The sequence below is a fragment of the Apiospora marii genome, assembly GCF_038362585.1.
Source record: "Apiospora marii strain CBS 49790 chromosome Unknown utg000004l_segment0_segment0, whole genome shotgun sequence".
Lineage (NCBI taxonomy): Eukaryota > Fungi > Ascomycota > Sordariomycetes > Amphisphaeriales > Apiosporaceae > Apiospora > Apiospora marii.
In genome coordinates this window covers 352707-366911 of record NW_027117375.1, presented here as the reverse complement: position 1 = coordinate 366911, position 14205 = coordinate 352707, and the positions used below count along the sequence as shown (strand labels likewise).

The 14205-nt window shown below is 54.9% G+C and overlaps 6 protein-coding genes across 6 annotated transcripts; 3 read left to right on the top strand and 3 right to left on the bottom strand.

The window, feature by feature from the left end:
* Nucleotides 1-1280: 1280 nt before the first annotated feature.
* Nucleotides 1281-3640, top strand: PG985_006053 (uncharacterized protein; the record flags this gene model as incomplete). Its single annotated transcript, XM_066825822.1, has 2 exons — nucleotides 1281-1320; nucleotides 1434-3640. The coding sequence occupies 2 exons, from the start codon at nucleotides 1281-1283 to the stop codon at nucleotides 3638-3640; spliced, it is 2247 nt and encodes a 748-aa protein (XP_066685429.1).
* A 619-nt stretch (nucleotides 3641-4259) lies between these two features.
* PG985_006052 (uncharacterized protein) lies at nucleotides 4260-5105 on the top strand (the record flags this gene model as incomplete). The annotated part of the gene is made up of 1 exon (XM_066825821.1): nucleotides 4260-5105. One exon carries the CDS (start codon nucleotides 4260-4262, stop codon nucleotides 5103-5105), a length of 846 nt encoding a protein of 281 aa, XP_066685428.1.
* Nucleotides 5106-5969: 864 nt separating this feature from the next.
* Nucleotides 5970-7213, bottom strand: PG985_006051 (oxidoreductase; the record flags this gene model as incomplete). The annotated part of the gene is made up of 3 exons (XM_066825820.1): nucleotides 5970-6621; nucleotides 6689-6917; nucleotides 7009-7213. 3 exons carry the CDS (start codon nucleotides 7211-7213, stop codon nucleotides 5970-5972), a joined length of 1086 nt encoding a protein of 361 aa, XP_066685427.1.
* An 845-nt stretch (nucleotides 7214-8058) lies between these two features.
* Nucleotides 8059-8562, bottom strand: PG985_006050 (uncharacterized protein; the record flags this gene model as incomplete). The annotated part of the gene is made up of 1 exon (XM_066825819.1): nucleotides 8059-8562. The coding sequence occupies one exon, from the start codon at nucleotides 8560-8562 to the stop codon at nucleotides 8059-8061; it is 504 nt and encodes a 167-aa protein (XP_066685426.1).
* Nucleotides 8563-9405: 843 nt separating this feature from the next.
* Nucleotides 9406-10532, top strand: PG985_006049 (40S ribosomal protein eS7; the record flags this gene model as incomplete). The annotated part of the gene is made up of 3 exons (XM_066825818.1): nucleotides 9406-9645; nucleotides 10025-10107; nucleotides 10175-10532. Coding segments are annotated over exons 1-3 (600 nt in total), but the record flags the coding sequence as incomplete, so codon positions are not given.
* Nucleotides 10533-11038: 506 nt separating this feature from the next.
* PG985_006048 (Dynactin p62 family protein) lies at nucleotides 11039-12890 on the bottom strand (the record flags this gene model as incomplete). The annotated part of the gene is made up of 2 exons (XM_066825817.1): nucleotides 11039-12434; nucleotides 12580-12890. 2 exons carry the CDS (start codon nucleotides 12888-12890, stop codon nucleotides 11039-11041), a joined length of 1707 nt encoding a protein of 568 aa, XP_066685424.1.
* Between the last annotated feature and the right edge of the window lie 1315 nt (nucleotides 12891-14205).

Sequence of the window (14205 nt, the reverse complement as noted above, 5' to 3'; positions counted from 1 at the left end):
GCCTTGGCGGATACTGCTTCGATACAAACACATGCACAGATGGTTGTGGCAGCCTGAGTAATAACGCAGCTATTACCACGTGGACATGGTATGCCCCCTTTCATGTGTGAACCAGAGGAACTATAGGTAGGGGTCATACTGCCAACAGAATCATGGTTTGACGCGAGAATTTTATAGCACACCTTCAGATCCCCAGTCACGGTTCTGCTCCATGGCGATGCTCACTGTTGGTCTGGACCAAACGTACGAGTATTACCACTGCGGACCCGAGGCCAACACGGCCCATTATATGATATCGCCCAAAGCAGTCGTCGCGACCTCTTCAGCTTCCCCGACACCAACTACAGGTCTAGAAACATCGGCGACGAGCTTGGCTACTCCAGCAACACAACTACCGAGCTCTACATTACTGGTTAATACATCTCCACCATCAGCCTCGCAGACAACGGCAGAGACCCAGGGCGCAGAAAACACAACGGACACAGCAGACAGAAGCAGCAGCAGTGCAAGAGGCACCAACAACACGGGTGCCATAGTGGGCGGGGTTGTGGGAGGGCTTGCACTGCTGGTAGGGGCGGGAGTAGCTGCGCTGTGGTTGATATTGAAACACAGGCGCCGAAGACGGCCATCCGCCCCGGCTGTGGCCACAATACCTGAGCCAAGACGGGTTGAGACAGATAACAAGCAGATGGCCAGCTGGTTATCGCCCAGTGAGCTTCAAGCAGACCAGCCACGACGCCCGCCCATAGAGCTTCCAGCCGGGTTCAATAGATGAGCAAGAGGTGATCATCTCCAAGATGATGGAATGCATGACCTGGCGAGGTAATTCGGAATACGGGATATACTTGTATATAAATTGATAGAACTGAGCACTCTGCGCCCCTTCTTCAAGAATGAATGCATCGTAAATGTAGCTATAGTTGCAGATTTGGGTACGTAACTTGAAGTGAGTCCGAGGTGGACAAAATGAAGATTGAAGAGCGTCATGACAAGTGAGGTGACTAAAACGGGCAAAGCAACCAAGCAATCAAATGACAGTTGAATCGCAGGGGGGGCCAGTGCATCCCCCAACCTTCTAGTCAGCTACGCTTATCGATTGGGTCGGTCTGGGGCGTGCAAGTGGATTGGCGCAGTCTGATGAAGCTCGAACAATGCAAGGCGCGGAATGTTTGGAGTGGCCTCAACCTGAAAATAAACGTCAGGTCGCTCAAAACCTTGGGTGGTAATGTTGTAACCATTTTTCCTCCGTGGACGTCGCACAATCGAATCCTTCTGCAACCATGGTCGGCAAAGTTAGCGAGCGCGTCCTCCTTCGGGAAGGTAAGTCCCATTCATCAAATCCCGTCCATCGCCATCTTCGCTGTCGCTACGCGATGGTCCCAGGCTTCCGCCCTCCTGCGCAATGGCTGCTGACGCGTCTCCCTACCGTCCAGGGCTCGAAAGAACCGATAATGGCATGAAGCAGACCAACTGGCCTGATGTGCCTGCCATTAACCAGAAGAACTACTATACCGACTACATGAAGCGGGATGACCAGATCCTAGCCCTGCGTCCCACGGCAGAAGCAACACGAGACCGTCTGGTCCAGACCGCCAAAGATCGCGATCGAGCGCTCGCCCGGAACGGCCATGCTGAGGTGCCGTTGCCCATACCTGATCTCCAAGGGGCCGAGGACGCCACCGCGACCGCCGATGGCCAGTTGGACCCGTCCAAGATCATCGTCATACACCCGGGCAGCCAGAACCTGCGCATAGGCTTTGCCAGCGATGCGCTTCCCAAGACCATACCGACAGCCCTTGCTACCAAGTTCCCGCAGACGGAATCCGAGATGTACGAGGCCCTGCCGCGTCGCAAGTTCGAGGGGAAGACCCCTGAGGAGCAATACGGAGAAGAGTGGTCCAAGAAGTTCCAGAAGATGAGCAATGAGCTCAAGGTCGACATGCGCGCCAACAAGCGCAAGGTCTTGCCCAACTCCAAGGAGCTGGTGGTGAACTACAACCGTCGGACGGAGGCCGAGAAGATCCCAACGCACAACGATCCCTTGCAGGTCGAATGGACCGACCTCGAGAACCTCGAAGACCCCAACTCCGTCGCGTCCTGCTTCATCGGCCAGGCTGCGCTACGAGTGCCCGACGACTCCAACCCCAAATTCAAGGTCTGGTGGCCCATGCACTACGGGTGGCTCAACGAGGATGAATACACGACGGCAGAGCATCTCTGCGATGATTTCGAAACCCTGTTAGATCGGGCAATCCGGCAGGAGCTTGGCTTGACCAAGAGCAGTAGCTGGAGGAATTACAGCTGCGTCTTCGTCATTCCGGACCTGTACGACAAGCGTTATGTGGAGCAGGTGCTGAAGTCCTGCATGTCCTGGTTCGAGTTCAATAAGGTCTGCTTCATCCAGGAGAGCATGGCTGCCGCATTTGGTGCTGGCTACACACAAGCTTGTGTCGTGGATGTCGGCGCGCAAAAGACATCCATTGCTTGCGTTGAAGACGGACTTATGGTGGAAGACTCGAGGATCAACATGAAGTACGGCGGTTTCGATGTGACGGACACATTCATTAGAATGATGCTCTACGACAACTTTCCCTACCAGGACATCAATCTGCGCCGGCGATACGACTTCCTTCTGGCCGAGGAGCTCAAGATCAAGCACTGCACCATGCAGCAAGCAGACATATCCGTCCAGCTGTACCAGTTCCACTTGCGGGCTCCGAACCAGCCGACCCATAAATTCCAGTTCAAGACCTACGACGAGGTCATCCTCGCACCCATGGGTTTCTATGAGCCCAACATCTTCGACAACAGCACCAAGCTGCGTGGCCGCCGGACGCTGATGGATCGCTCATACAACTCCTACGATGTCGATGTGCCTGATGACCCGCAATCAGCAGCTCAGCTCGCCATCCTGGCCTTGGTTCAGCCCTCGGTGGCTTCCAGTGCCAACGGACTCCAGACCTCTGCCTCTGCCTCGGACCCGAATCTTGCTACTCCTATGAAAGAGAAGTCCCAGCCCTTTAACTTTTTATCTCGCGAGAACGGCACGCCCATGGGATCCAACGCTCCCTCGCCAGGCCCGGAAGGCACCTCGACTCCTGCGCCCGCCCCATTCCTCTTCTCCGCTAACACCAACGGTACGGCGTCACCGGCACCCAGTGGCGCCCCAGGTGCCAACGGTGTCAACGGCGCGCGTAACGGTCTGTCGCCCGCCCCACCGCCACCGGGCATGTTTGTCGACTCGACAGCCCGCAGTGCCAAGACGCTGGCTATTGAGCGTGATGCTGTGCTGCCTGTCGCACCTCTCGACATTGCTATCCTTACGTCGATTCAGAATGCTGCCAAGGGTGACGACAAGAAGCTGCGTGACTACCTTGGCTCCATCATGGTGATCGGTGGTGGTTCCAAGACTCCCGCCTTCACGCAAACGCTCGAGGACAAGCTGAAGGCCCGCCGCCCGGACCTGTTTGATCGGATCCTGGTCTCCCGCAGCGCCCGTGATATGGACGAGCAAGTCGTCACCTGGAAAGGTGCCAGTGTATTTGCTAAGCTACCGGCCAACGACAGCTGGATCACGCCGTTTGAGCATGAGAGGTTAGGCGCAAGGGTGTTGCACCACAAGGTCTTATGGGCTTGGTGATGAGTTCACCCAAGCCTGCAACTAGATGGGAACCCGAATACTTCGGCGAACAGCTTTCTGGTCCCGCTCAACGCCCTTCGGTTGAAATGGGGTCTAATGCAATACAGCATCCAAGAGCTCTTATGGGTAATACGACTGGAGTTTGGCGTTTAGAGAATGCGGTTACTGGCTATTTGTTTGGGCCGGATATTGGGTGAACTGTTACTTTCATATCCATGTAGATCTTCTTCTCTACAGACTTATGGTATAGCTGAAAATGGTGCTGTGTTTCTCCAATATAGCGTGCAATTTGAACATTACCCTCCACATGCCGTTTCGCAAGCGAGGAGAGCCGGAGACCACGTTGGCTCCCAGCGATGTGTTTGTTGAACCGGGTAGGTGAAAGCATACGGGCTGGCAGTGTTCCGGCACAGTGCAAGTCACATAGAGTCAGAGGTAATCATTCTGGCGGCTATGACTACTCGTGACAGGACAGTACGAAAGCCCCCCTCTCCACATACGTAAAGGGGTATAAAGCATTTCATCCCGTCCTCTTTCTCGGAGGCCATTCCAGCTCTTCAGACCAGAAAGCCTAGGCAGAAGTACTAAATCAAACTTGACTTTACCAACCATCACAAAGATGTCGCTTCGCAAGATAAGCCCCGGCGTTTACATCTCCGTCGTCCCTGAATATATGGAGGCGTCCTTCGAGAGCATGTGCGATGGCCTTACCGGCCTCTGGAAACACCCCCCAACAAGACCAGTTGATGGCCGTGCACTGGCTCGGGAGGAGTCGTTTACTGAGTCTGATGACTATCACCCCAAGTCGAGTCCAGGCTCCCACTCGCCTTGCCCTCACGACCGGACCAATTGTAAGGGTCCTTGTCTTACCTATACCTTCACGGGGCCTCCCAGGAGCGGGCCTCCTGCATCAAGGCCCGACCCTTGTATTCCCAAAGGGCATGTCGTCGTCATGGTGCCCAAGGTGCCACCCAAGAGCATCCCTTCGCCCTACTCTTGCCCCATAGACTCCAACGGCCACGTCTTCATCGTGGTGCCAGAGGAGCAGGAGGAGCAAGAGGGATCCGGTAACTACCCGCCTACTACCGATGCATCGGAGCCTCTTCGTTCTCCGCGGCGCACGTCTCCACAGCCCACCTCGTCGGTACAGGACCCTCCTGACGCCGGGTCGGCCCCGTCGTCCTCATCATCTGGTGCATGCTCATCGGCAACGGCCTGGGTGGCTGCAACATCCGCTCCTCCGGACGCGGAGCTGAAGGGTGGGCAGGCGGCGGAGCAGACTCCTGCTGCCGAGTGTGTGCTTTGTGGCAACCATCTCAAAATGTCCGCTTGGGACGAGCACGCTGGTCCGCCGCCACCGAATCCACAGCCTTGGCCCAACCAACCACGCCCTCGGCCTGGACTGCCGAGTAAGCACAAACAGCCAGTGGTTATGGAGTTGACTTCACGCCCTTCCTCTGCTTAGATCTAGGGTCAGCGGTGCTGGCTAAGGGGTGCCCGAGGTAGATTCGGCGCCCACGACATGCTTTACCTCCAGCAGCAATGGCCAGTTAGCATTTTTCTAGTTCCGGCAATACCAGGAAAGCTATAGGATATTGCGGCAGGAGACGGTACCACGATGTCGGTTCAGTGACAAATCGTTTTCCAGGGCGGGGACTACTTGGATATTCCTGGCTCATAATTTGCTTCATTACATTCAACACAATTGGATATTCACGGCGGAGGTTTGGATTTTGTTTTATGTTTTTATTTTTATTTGATTTTTTCGGCTGGTAATTGACCAGTGACAAGTGCACATTTTCTCGTGCAGTGGTCCTCCTATTTGGTACATCTAGGCTGTACTTGTCGCAGCAACAATGAATGGGCATGACTTTCGTTCATGTTTGCTTTTCGTCCCATATGTTTAAATTATTGTAATGTGGCGTGTAGTATGCTACCACCTAGCCCATCAATCCCCCTTAGTATGGCACCTTCGTCCTTGCAGAAGAGCTGAGACCTGGTCCATCCCAATAACGTTCTGCATGAGACCATCACGGCAGGTAGCTCAGCCATTGGTAGGGCTTTTGTAAAATACTGGGAACTGGCAATGATAGCACATAAGGGGTTGTCTCTCTACGTGGGCTTTAACTACGTAAGGTAGTTGACAACATACTTCTTGGGTTATCGCTATGTCTCATCTCGGCCCAGCATGGAGAACCCCTGGGTGGCAACAAATGCATATACGTGCTAATCAGTTCAGTTTTGATATGTCTCCTATACTGAATAGCGGATGTTTGTAACGTTATGGGTGATGACTGATCTTGAGTTGGTCCTATTTACGTAGATAAACTTAGGCTCCAAACGCCTTGTCGTAGTCGACCATTGTGAACCGGTATCGAACGTCGTTCTTCTCGAGCCTCTCGATGGTCTTGGCCAAGTTCTCGGCGCTGATGGGGACGGACTCGACCCAGGAGTCAATCTTCTTGTCCGCGGCCAGCTTGAGCATGTCGAGCATCTCGCGGCGGCTGCCGAGGTGGGAGGCGCCGATGAGGCAGCCGTTGGCCATGAAGTCCTGGGGCTTGATCTGCAGCGTGGCCTCCTCGGGCAGGCCGACCGAGATCCACTTGCCGTGGACGTCGAGCAGCGCCAGGTAGGCGCCCATGTCGAACCCGTCGCCGAAGCTGTTGGCCGTGCTGACGATGAGGTCGAACGTCATCTTGTGCGCATCGTTCCAGCCCTGGTCCTGCGTCGCGAGGAAGCCATCGGCCCCCATTTTCTTGGCGTCGGCCTCCTTGCTGTGCGACCGCGAGATCACCCAGGTCTCGGCCCCCAGTGCCTTGGCCCAGAGCACGCCGAAATGGCCCAGGCCACCGAGGCCCACGATAGCCACCTTCTTGCCCGGCCCGCAGCCGTTGCGCACGAGCGGGGAGTAGGTCGTGATACCGGCGCAGAGCATGGGCGCAGCGCTGGCGCTCGGGATCGCGTCTGGGATGGGGTAGGTCCTGTTCCCGAATCTCTGTCAGTGTTCATCTTGTCTCAAGCAGAGCCAAGCTCGTGTAGTGTGCGTACCAGTACTCGTGTGTGCGGACGTGGGACGAGTAGCCACCCTGGGTGACGATGCCCGTATTGGGCCAAACGGCACCGTAAGTGTCCATCTGCTTGGGGCAGTACGTCTCGTTGTCGTTCTTGCACTGTCTGCACTCCAAGCAGGACCACGACTGAGCGCCAACGCCGACCCTCATTCCCTCCTTGGCGAGCGTCACCTTGGGGCCGACACGAAGCACTCGACCCACGATCTCTTTACCACGGGAGCGGAAAGTCAGTGGCGTTCATGCTAGAAAGGAACGGCCATATAAGAGCCAGAGGGATACCAGAAGGACGCTGCTTACCGTGGCCAACAGCCAAGGGGAATTTTTGATCACCCCAGCCACCAGAGATGGTGTGGACGTCGGAACTGCATACGCCACATGCCTCGATCTTGACCTCGACGTCGTTGTCCCCAAAGGGCTTCACATCAAACTCCTGTTTGTGGAATGACTTATAGGTGTCGGGCGAGTTGACCTGGAAGCCAACATACTTGTCGTACTTGGCCATCGTAGCAACGAGGAGATTGTGTGGAACTGCTCAATCCTCTTTCTTTGTCGAAGTGGAAGGAAGCTGCAGAGAACAAATTACGCGAGAATGCGGGTATGACAACAACCTTATGAGGAGGAGGAGGAGGAACATCAGGTTAGACATTAGTTATGCGATCCAGGAGTAGTAACCCCACCATCATGTGTTCTTGCCCCCCTACAGAGCTGCTCGAAGCAAACGAGGGGCACGAGGGGTTTCTCCAACTTCACCCCGTCGCGATATCAACCGGCCGGGCCAATGAGCAGAGCCAATGGCCTTGGATGGGCTCACAGATCCCAGCAAATGCGGGATGACTCCATACTCACTTCCCCAGTCTCCATACATCTTAGATAACCCGACTGCTGGGTTGCGGGCGCGGGTAGACGATGCGTCGGACAAATGCTGCCGATAATTCCACCACTCAAGCGCTGCCATCGGCATTGCCTACACGAAGTCTTGGCGTTCACCGGATTAATTCTGCAGCAGTCGGGAGAGACAAAAGAATTAAATGGATGGCATGGGGTGTTGTCCCTCTAAATGGGAGGATTCCGGATGTCATTATGTACACTTATCTACAAGCTTTGGCTCGATTCGTAAAGGTATGCCTGATGTTAAGAATCCCAGAGTGTTTGTTGTAGCTCTCCTGATATAGGTTAAGCGTCTAGCCCTGGCCCATGCCAGATTAATAGACACCTTTGCCAAGCCTTAAGGACCTTCTGCCAGCAAATAGCCTCAGGAAGTATAGTAGCTAAAGCTGTGCCCTTGGCCATACACAGCTTCACCGTTTTGAGTGGCGCATGAGTCCAAACTCTAGGGGGCGCGCAGGCTCAAGCACTCTTCTTGGCAGCCGTCGCGGTCTTCACCGGGCGGCCACTACCAATGCCCACGCCGAGCAAGAAGGCCAGGCGCAGCGAAGCCCCGAGGTAGACGAACGGGACATTGCCCCAGTCGATGGCGTTCCAGGACGCCACGTCCCAGTAGATCCGGGGCCCCAGCGAGGAGACCGAGTACAGGTGGCCCAGGTCGGCCAGCAGCAGGACGAAGAGCACCGTCTTCCAGACGAACAGGTCCGAGGTGGCGCGCAGGACCAGGGCCTCGTTCAGGGCGAACAGCAGGTAGAGGTTGGCGAGCTGGGACAGCACGATCGAGGTGCCAACGGGGATGGCGTCTCCTGGCGGTGCCGTGGGCGCGTGCGACAGCGCCAGGTAGTCGGCTTGGCGAAAGTGTGCGTAGTAGGCGCCCACGAGCGCTGAGATGGGCTCAACCACCATGAAGAAGAGTCGATATGGCAGTGGTAGCTTAAAAGCCGCGGTGGCCTTGGTTCTCGCCATGGCGTATACCTAGCGTGTGCTGCAAGGGAGACTTGAAATGATAGGGACCTGACAACAAACTAGGCAGGATTCACTGTAATGGTTTGTTCGTGCTATGTCGTTGCACTTTTTAACTGGTCGTCCGATGTTTGTTGGATAAAACAGCTGGGACCTTGATGCCAGGGAGAGTCTTGGGATGTCGCCGGTGATTTCATTGGATGGCGACAGACCCATCAAGGCTGCTCCGTAACGACCCCAACCAACGCTCATACCTGTATCGGCCAGTCTATCCGTCCTCCACCATTTAATCTCTTCGCAGCCACTTTACACCTCGTTCTACAAACTAACCGAGCCTCAATAAGCGAGTGATGTATGCAATAAATGATCTCGTCTTGATTGCACAGGAGGACTAGACCTTCCATTGTTGGATTTAAATCTTGTCTACATCTATTTTTGGAAGTAGAGACGGATCCCACGGGGCAGCTTCAGGAGTATAACACCGGATCAAGCATCTGTAATCGAATGAAAATGTAACTACATATGTACGAGTGGTTTGCTTAATAAGAATCAGGCCAAACATGTTTTTGTTTACCTATTCAATCGAATATTGAATGCTTTTGAGCATGTATCTAAAAGTGTAGGTCACAGACAGTCTTGAGGCTCATCTCATTCTAAGGTTGTTAGATGAAAAGTTGCCGAATCGGGAAGGCGGGCGAAAAGGTGGGGCTTCAAGGCTCAACCCCGGCAAAACCCTCCCCCCCCAAACGCTCTCTCCCACACTTTCGTTTTGGGAATTTTTGCTTGCCCTGCCAGAATTTGTGGAATTGCAGTCGCAGGCTTGTACCCCAAAATTCGCGATCCAGTCAAGGACTTTTCTACTTCGTGCCGCCCATCGAGAAACAGTCCGAATTCCTGTCGACAATTCCCTTCACACCGTCGCCCAGCATGTCTGCCTCTCTGAACAAGATCGCCCCCAACAGCCCTTCGCGGCAAAACCCCTCCGAGCTGGAGACCAGCATTGCTGGTGCTCTCTACGATCTCGAGACAAACACTGCCGACCTCAAGGTCGCTCTCCGACCTCTGCAGTTCGTCTCTGCCCGTGAGGTGAGCTAAATCATTGACCTGCGATGTTACTTTCTCTCAGACCGCGATCTGTACCTATTCCTTCTCGACACACTGCCTGCTACAAACGTGCGAACGACGCCTGAGCATGATCTGTTGCCGGCCTCTGCGCGCGCACATTTCCTGCTCTTGCCGACTCTGGTCGATCTCGGCTCGCTTGGACATCGCTCGATCACGGACGGATTGAATGAAGGAAAAGTCGAGCCGAACGATGGGAGGAAGCAATCTTCGTAGACAACACACGTACAATACATGCAGCAGCTGTTTTGCAAAATAATGGGAATAGGACGGGAAGCGGTCCAAGGAAGCACATTACGTGTATATCCTGGAGCTCGCCTGCTGACTTTGGGTCTCAAATTAGATCGAAGTCGGCCACGGCAAGAAGGCTATTGCCATCTTTGTCCCCGTTCCTCTTCTGCAGGGCTTCCACCGCGTCCAGCAGCGGTAAGTTCGCCACAATCTCTCCGCCATTGGCTCCCTGGTCGGCAATTGTACTAATTATGCTGTTCAGTCTCACCCGTGAGCTCGAGAAGAAGTTCTCTGACCGCCACGTCCTGATCCTCGCTTCGCGCCGCATCTTGCCCCGCCCCAAGCGCTCTGCCCGCTCTCGCAACACCCAGACCCAGAAGCGCCCCCGTTCGCGAACTCTGACTGCTGTCCACGATGCCATCCTGACCGATCTCGTCTACCCCGTCGAGATTGTCGGCAAGCGTCTCCGCACCAAGGAGGACGGCAGCAAGGTTCTCAAGGTCGTCCTTGACGAGAAGGAGCGTGGTGGCGTTGACTACCGTCTGGACACCTACTCCGAGGTCTACCGCCGCCTTACGGGTCGTGGTGTCACCTTCGAGTTCCCCAGTCCGGTGCCCCCGAGTACTAGGGTTAAACGGAGGACCGGAGATGGGGTTGAACGATGAAGGGATGCAATGATTACGATAATGTGGTCGTTCTGAAATTTCCTGCATTTGCTTTCCCGGTAGAAGCATGGACGGAAAGGTTTGGGATTCCCTCCTGGCAGGCCACATTCGGATCACACAAAAAGGGTTATGGCGTCTAGATAGCTTGATACATTCCACATGAGGTTAATGACAAGCTCGGTTCTTTGATGACATGCCAACTACTTGCTTTTCCTTTAATCGTCAGTGTGAAATCGTTGTATCTCGAATTAAGTTGACCTGCACATGACTAATTCAGGGGTTCCCCTTCTCTGGGTGTCCGGGGTCACATGCAACCGGTCAGTCTGCGCCATCCAACTTCGCGAGCAAGGTTTAAAGGATCAACATCCAAATTACAATAGTTATCTATGACCAAGTTCTTTTCTTATAAGGGGTATCTCGTAAAATGGCTTTGTAACATTGCTTTCCTTCCCCTGCCCTGCCTACTCGCGGCTGATCCGACCAATGCCAAGGACACTCCAGTAAGCCAACTCCCTCTTCTCCTTGGCGTCCTTCTCCTTGCCGCTGGGCGCAACGCCGACCTGGTCCTGCGAGGGCTCGCTCTCCCACTCGAGCCGCACAAACATGGGTATCTCGAGGACATCCTCGTCCTCTCTCAGCGGGGCTAGATCCGCTTCGGGTTCGCCTTCTTTCCGCAGCAGCGACGGCGTGGGCTGGATCTGGAGGGAGGCGGGGATCACCTCGACGACGATGCTGACCCAGTTCCGGCCGCGCTCAAAGACCTTGCCCGCCTCGACCTGGTGGGATCCGTCGTCCTCCCGCCGCCGGTCCCGCTGGTCCCGGTCCTCGGCCTTGAGCACCTCGTTCAAGTCGTAGTCGTCCGAGTTGGCCCCGACGGTGAATTGCGGGCACAGGACGGTCACCTTGGACGCGAATCTGCCTGGCGTCGTGGAGGGCGTGGCGAGCGTGACCTTGATGCTGTCGAACATGGGGTTCTTGAACGTCAGGAGGAATTGCGCGGGCTTCAGCGGTGCAAGCGCAGACGGAGTTGGCAGGCCGGGCGTAGGCAAAGGCTTGATGGTGACAGAAGGGATGTGGTTGCCTGCCACGAGCCGAATCCGCCATCTCGTGTTGCTCACTTTAGCCTCGGGCTTGCTGAGAATGTGGCGGCAGGCGGGACACCGCTTGGCTCGCTTCGTGCGGAGCAGGGATGCCACCGGCCACAGCTCGTCTGCGAAATGAGCGCCTTCCTCTACTTGCGAGGCAGTCTGCTCCATCGTCACCGTTCCATCATAACCCCCAGCCCGAAGCTTCGATATGGACTGCGACTCGTCGAGATTACTCGTACGAAACCCTTCGTTGGGGACATCTGCCTCCCGCATGACGGACGCCTTGTTCTTTGGCTTCGACGAACTGCCTGAATATATGCTCATAATGCGCGTCAGAGCGGCTGGGGAACCGAATCCGTAATCCCCCATGCTTCCCGCCATGGAAGATCCCGTGCTCGAGCTAGCAAGCTGTGATTGGTAAAAGGTCCGCAAGGCGGAAAAACGCGCCCTCGTAGACTCTGGTTCGGGTATATTCATATCCCTCTTGGTGGGAGAAACGTCGCCCGATGTCAGAGAGACATCAGCGCCGGTGTTGCTGCCATTGCGAAGCTTGGACAGCTGAGCAAAGATGCCCTGTGGCTTGTCGAATTTGATACCGACTTCCGTGGAACTCCAGGTGCAGTATGAGCAAGTCAGCGCCCAAGGACCTGTGGGACCAGATGCGGCTGAATTATCGGCCGACAACAGCGAGGCTTCGGGCGCGGACTCGAGAGATTGGACGGCCAGAGGGCCGACGCAGATGGGGCATTGGAAACAACTGCGCGTACACCTGCGAGTCGGAAACGCGTCAGTATCGGGCACACTGGCACGGCATAAGAGGTAGGTAGGTGCGTAGTGCGACGCGGTGGTCACTAGACTTCAAGCACAATGCAGTGCGCCATGCAGGCGATTATGGCGGACGTTGACAGACTCACCTGTTGCCCTCGGTCTTGACGCTGCTGCTGCCGACTTCGAAGAGACAGCTCGGGCAGTAGATGGTGACTAGCTCCTCCGAGACACAGCGGGGACAACGTATCTGGTGGCAATCGACACAGTAGAGCAGGTATTCGAGGGGGTATAAGCTGTAGTTGGAGCGCGGGGAGCGCGGATCGAAGGCGCGCTCTTCGTCGTCATCGTCGGACTGGCTCTGGGAGGTGGGGGAGGGCGAGCCGTCGGACTGGCGCGTTTGGTTGGACAGGTCGAAGCAGGGACACTGAATGTACGTGTAGGGTGCAAAAGACGCCATTGGATCTGATGTCATGTCATGTAGCAAGCAAAGGCAATGGAGAGCTTCAATGGATTTGCCAAAACTAATGCTGCTACATGGCAGCGAGGCGGGAACGGGCGTAAGGTTGCGGACTGGCTTCAGGGTATGCAGAGTGAAGGTTGATCTTCATGTACGCTACGGGCGGGCAGAACTGGGAATTGGAAGCTTAGGTAGGTAGGTACATGCAAAGCACGCAGCTCCCGCTACCTACATTTACCTTACCTTCCCGGCTGGATAAAATGGAGGGACTTTCGGCTTCTCGTAGGTATTGTTTGCCGACCATTACACCTTATTCTCGAAATCAACTTGGTTTCGAGTTCCTTATTGTACACATTTTCTCCGCCGGGCAGGATATCATTGTTGCTTATGTTGGAGGCTCATCCAATTGCATTGCATGTGCGTTGTTGCCCATGCTAAGAAATCACGTGCGGGCGTAGAAGCTATGGCAGTGACAGTGGCAGTTTAGGTACCTAGCAATCGCGGACGTGCTGCAAGATCAATTGATCAAATTCTCCACTACAGGCTAAGGCCCGAAGGCCCGGCGGCGGCGGGGTCTAACAAAACACCCAGCGTGCCATTTAAGATGAATAAGTGCTGTAGCGAAGTAGATCCCTTCATACTGTACCTACCCAAGGCACTACTGAAAAGGGCGTTCGCCCTAGAAGAAACTTTCAACAGCCTCATCTACCATTAACCCAAAGCGACCTAGAACGTCCAAAACGAGATACTGATCCCCGAGAGTGGCAGTCGGGAAGCAATGTTCCTTCACTATCAAATTTCACAACCACTGCGCAGTACATTGCGATGTCCCGCTCTATGTACATACGTAGCGCTAGCAACGACCAACCAGATCCGACCTGCCGGTACGCTAATCAAGACAGCATAAGGCTGGTTCGGGATGTCTTTCCTGCTTTTTCCTCCTCCGCGACATCTCCATACACACTGTCTTCAAGATGCTAGTAAGAAAGTAGCTGGGTAGGGTTGACTTGGTGCTCAGTCGGTGTGTGCCTTGATTGGGGGTTGTGGGATAAAGTACGGAGTAGGTACTTACTCAGTTGAAGTACAGTTCTTCTTCTCAGCAAACGAACCTACATAAGGCTTTTTCGCTTTTATCACCTTACACATGAGAAGCATCAGGGACCAAAGGGTATTAAAGACATTATCTTTCTCTCCTCCCACCATCAACGAGTACACTGCTCATGATGAGCCTTAAGTCCTCAACTCATGTCGTCGTGGGTCAATGCCCGGATCTCCGTTCTGAGCCAGCAGGTGGCACTGCGTCCGCCGATCCTAT